Genomic DNA, 4,974 nt, shown 5'->3' on the forward strand with positions numbered 1-4,974 from the left:
ACAAGGACAGCTCTCTTAAAGATGAATTCCAACTAAAAAAGAAAGAAAAAAAAAAAGCAAAGCATGAAAAAAACCATGAAAACTATGACAAGCACTGGTGGAGACAGGTCTGCACATTCTGGGCACCACAGCCTGGGCCAGACTCTGCACAACAGGAAAAGCCCGCACTCCACAGGGGGAGCCCGGGCCCCATGACCACACGGCTGGGAGAAACGTCACTTGCAGTCAGACGTTTCCACATCAGGGGCCCTCTGGGGCGACCCACCGAGCAGAGCATGGCACTCATGTGCTCCTTTTTCTAAAACAAACTCAATCCAGAGACGAAGCCTCTCCAGACACACCCAGAGCAGCACTGTGGAAACATCACATTCCTGAAAAGCCAGGAAGGGCCACGGCACTGTCACAGAGGGGAAGCACTGAGGGCACCCGACAGCTCAAGGGTGGGAATTCGGGCTGGATTCTGAACAGGGCCCGTGCGAGGCCTGCAGCTGGGCTCTGGAAACAGCCGGACACTTCTGTGTTGCCCGCGCCTGGGGGCAGAGTCCAGGGAGAGCTCAGGGACACAGGTCACCTCCGGCCACACAGTCCCCGAGGCCTGGAGGAGCCCGAGGCCATCCCTGCCCACAACCGGTGGGACTAATGTCAACCTGTCTCACGTGGCCTGGTAAGTGCAGGCAGTGGATCTGCTCCCGGCTCCCTCTTGCTTCCATGGAGATGGAACAGACTTAGGGAAAGCAGTGTTTTCCACTCTCTTCCTGCCCCACCGGAACTAAGGAATGAGTTTCCCAACACGATTCCCACGTTACGACCAAACAGCAGTCTACAATGGCTGAGTCCACGCTCTGTGCCTGAGAGACACAGGGACGACCATGGCCTCATGTAGCTGGCAAGCACCTCAGACACAGTCCAGGTAGAGGACTGGGCACTGACGACACAGGGCATCACACAACATCAGCGTGCCCGGGGCACCCAAGTGCCAGGTTGGCGTGGCATGGCCAGAGCACACGAAGTTCCAAGCACGGTTTCGTCACAGACCTGAGGCCAAGCAAGTTATACAACAGCAGCACAGTTTATTGCCCTTTGGGAAATCTCTCCTCCGTAACGTATTTTTATTTTTTGGTACCAGGGATCGAACTCGGGACCTTGGGCTTGAGAGGCAGGTGGCGGAACCACTGAGCTAAATCCCCGGCTCTCCCCCATAACGTCTTGAGATCTTAGATAATAAAAATAACATAGGCTTTAAGAGAGACACAAAGGAATCTTGCTCTAGAACAAGACTCAAAACAATAAAAAGAATCAGAAATTGTTCTACTTTCAAGAAGATGTAAGGTTGAATGGGACACAGGCCTGGTCAAGGCAGTGTTTCCTCAAAATGGTGAGATTCATATCTAGACCCGTAGAGAGCTACGTCCAACTCTGGCCGAGCCAGGAGCCGGACTCCGGGGCCACCCCCAGGGCAGAGCCGAGGCCATGCCGCCCGGGGTGTGGAGCACAGCGGTGGGGTCCGGAGCCCCGGGTCCAGACTCGCCTGTGGGTCAGGGTTACAGGAGGCTAACGTGCTGCTGATGCAGACTCCAACGGAAGGCGCCCAGCACCAACCGACTGGCCAGGGCCGCCCGGCCAAGTTCTCATCCATGCCTGCAGGCACTGATCCCGAGCACAGCGACTTGCAGGGGTGCTGGCCGGGAGGCAGAGGTCAGAGACAGTGTGAGAATGGGCTCTGAAGATGGTTCCGCTCAGTCACACACCGCTACTTCTGGGAACGCTGCCCAGAGGCGGCTAGTTTCGGAGCCGCTGCTCACCTAGGGTTCGAGGACTTCAGGAGCAAGGAGCAGGCAGTGTGCTGGGGCCCGGCCTCCCTCTGCCCTGCGCCCCACAGTCCAGCTTAGCGCGAAGCACTCTTCCCGGGTCACCCCACCTCCCACCGCAGCTCAGGTCACCTGCCAGTGCCCAGGCCCCCGGGGAGCTGAGAGGACAGAGGGGCTGCCTGGCCCCCGATCTTTAATGAAGCACGGAAGTCTCCTCGTGGCCTTCACTCCTAAGACGCTCGCATTCCACACACACAGCGAGCCTCGGAGAGACTCCTGCGAAGAGAAAGCCTGAGGAGCCACCTGGAAGGAAGCGACCCGGGAGGCGCCGGGGCTCAGGGTCCTGCCACACACACGCCCGGGGTAGAAAGCTGGACTTCTGCCCCACTGTCCCGGGCCGGGCAGGTAGGACACCTAGCACCACAGCGCTGGCCGTTCTCCAGGATGGGGAGGTGACTCGGGGACAGCGACTTTGAACAGCCACACGAAAGGAGAGCTGTTAACAAACTGCAGCCTAAGCAGGCGCCCCTTGACCTCCCTGTGGAGAACAGCACAGCCTGAGCTCTGACCTCTCCACAGGCCACCAGCACCCACCGCACACTCAGACCCACCGAGCTCAAAGGCAGCGCCTCCCTCGCAGCTGTGAGCCCCAGCAGTCTGAACCAGCACAGAGCCGGGTGGGCAGCACTCTGCAGGTGACCCGTGTGTGCCTTAAAACCCCGTCCAACAGAGCATGTCTCGGGACCTGTCAGCTTCTCGTTTGCTGATTTTATTTTTGACAGAAATATTCACCCTTTTCTAAATACCTCTAAAGAAAGCATTTATTTCACTTTTTCTTTGTTTTTTGAGAAACAGGGTTTCACTATGTAGTTGAGGCTGACCTGGAACTCACTATGTAGCCCAGGCTCGTCTACAACTCACAGTGATCCTCCTGCCTCAGCCTCCCGAGTGCTGGGATTATAGGTATGCGCCGCCACACCTATCTTACTTCACATTTTTATAGGAAACTCTAGATAAAAAAATTCAGATTTCTATTTTTCCCCATACCAATTTCAAACTTACAGAAATACCTTATACAGTGGTAGAAGAAGCGAACTGCCGGCACTTTTCCCTATCATACACCCAAATAAAAGGTCAGTTTCAAATCAGTAGTTTAGCTTTCATAAGATCTGACTGACCATAAAACAAAACTTTTAAGTAGCTTCCATACCTCAACTACTACATGAGATGCAAAGAGAATATGAAACCAAATACATTACTTTAAATCTAGTTTTAAAATAAATTCTCAGTTCAAAACAACTTCGATTTTTCTCCCAGGCAGAAGTGACTACTTTGTTAACCACCAACAAAAGAAAAAAGCAGTGAGGCAGCGTGGGGCCAGGAGAGGGGTGCGTGTGGCAGGTGCCCCACGGCGCGGCGCCGGGCAGGACGAGGGCAGCACTCACCAGGAGCCCTGGGGAGGCCTCGCCATGGTGGCCGCCGGGGCTCTCAGGAGCCTTCTCCCCATCCTCATCCTCGCTGCCGTCTCCTCCGTGAAACATCTTAGGAGAGTTGCTCACGGGGCAGGCCTCCCACCCGCCAAGGGGCCATCAAAACAAAGCTGCTCACAGCCGGCGCTGCTCTCCGCAGACCCCGGCAGAGTTAAACCGAAAGGAAGCGGTTCTATAAAAAAAGCAGTGCACACACAACTTCACCAATGAGATTTGCTCCGAGCGCCCCATCCCCTCTGTGGGGAGATAAGTGGGGTGCGGGCGGCTGTGCCACGTGCTGACACTGATAGGTGCCGGGCCAGCCCAGCTGCACGCCGGCCAGCGCAGCTCCCACCACAGGACAGGGCCCGCGTTAATGATTCCCAGCCCAATCACAGCCTCGCCTGCAGGAGTGAAGACAGCGGTGCCCGGGGAAGGCGGTCACATCCCGACCCGGCTCCTGGGCTACACCTGCCTCGTGGAGCCCAACTGCGGACTATGACAGTTCATCACCCTGCCGTGACCCAGTACAGCACTTGTCACGGTCTGCGGGATGACGGTGCCCGGCACGAATAACAGCTCGCCAGACGTCAGCTCAAGTCCTCTGTGACCCTAGAACAAGCAGCACTCATAGACGAGATGTCTTAGGGTTTTAATCAAAAGCTAGTTTGTTCCAGGCATTTTCTAGGGCGGCCGCCGAGCACGGGAGAGGTCGCACCACCTGCCCATAGCGCCCGCTGGGACACGACTGCCTGTGCCCCGGGTGTGTCCCGAGCAGGGGTAGGGGGGCAAGCAGGCTACACAGGCCTCAGATCACTTCAGGGTCTTCAACTAAACCTTTTCCACCTCCAAAGTTCACAAAAAGACAAAGTTTCCACATGTCTGACCGAATAAGAGAGGATGGTTGTGTTTCACTCAGCAACAGAGCACCAAATTACATAATAAAACGATGTTAAGTGGCAGAGTTAAAGGCAATTTCACCCAAACCAGGAACAGGAGGCCTCCTCTGCGCTCCGCACGCCCCTGCTCGCTCACTTCCGGCCTGTGGACGGGAGGAGGGTCGGGGACAGGAGGCTCCACCCGGCCACACACACCTCTCCACACAGAACAGGCGGACGGCAGCCTCTCGGCCCCTCCACCACCCGTGCAGCTCAGAAACCTCGCGGGGAGAAAGTGGAGGGGGAAAGGAGAAGGGAAGACGGATGAATGCAGAGATGAAGGGAGGGAGGAGGAGAGTCGGAAACGGACCGTGGAGGGGTGAAAAAAACGGAAATAGACAGCAGGAGAAAAGGGAAACGGAGGAGGAGGAGGCGTGGGAAAGAAAAAGAAAGAGCTGATCTTCACCTAGCTGGAGTGAAAGGAAACTGAGGCCCAGAAGGGTCAGCAATGAGCCAGTGCCACCCACCCAGCTCCTGGCTGCTACGCAAGGTGGCCCCTGCGGACACTGGGTGTCTGTCCACCCTGGGGCCGCGTCTCTGGGCGGGCGGCGACCCACAGGAGGGGAGCACGCGCTACCTAGAGAGACTCCACTGGGCTCCTGCTGCCTTGTGGCTGGGAGGCGGATCCCTCCTGCACCCCATCCTCCAGGTGCCCCTTGTCAGGGTGTGAGGCGGGGGTCTGTGTCTTCCTGAGTGCCCAAGGGACTATTTTCATGTGCTAGGGTGGGGGCCTGTGTTTCTTCTCCTGCTTGAACACTC

At 56.6% G+C, this 4,974-nt stretch overlaps 1 protein-coding gene across 1 annotated transcript in view; it reads right to left on the minus strand.

The window, feature by feature from the left end:
• The window catches only part of Lpin2 (lipin 2), a 38,689-nt gene extending 35,103 nt beyond the window's left edge, over positions 1 to 3,586 (minus strand). Inside the window, exon 1 of the mRNA XM_010638684.2 lies at positions 3,254 to 3,586. Coding sequence (XP_010636986.1) covers positions 3,254 to 3,349 — 96 coding nt within the window. The 5' untranslated portion in view covers positions 3,350 to 3,586. The remainder of the gene's footprint in view (positions 1 to 3,253) is intronic.
• Between the last annotated feature and the right edge of the window lie 1,388 nt (positions 3,587 to 4,974).

This window comes from Fukomys damarensis, unplaced genomic scaffold (assembly GCF_012274545.1).
Source record: "Fukomys damarensis isolate Sample0158 unplaced genomic scaffold, DMR_v1.0_HiC HiC_scaffold_30, whole genome shotgun sequence".
Taxonomy (NCBI): domain Eukaryota; kingdom Metazoa; phylum Chordata; class Mammalia; order Rodentia; family Bathyergidae; genus Fukomys; species Fukomys damarensis.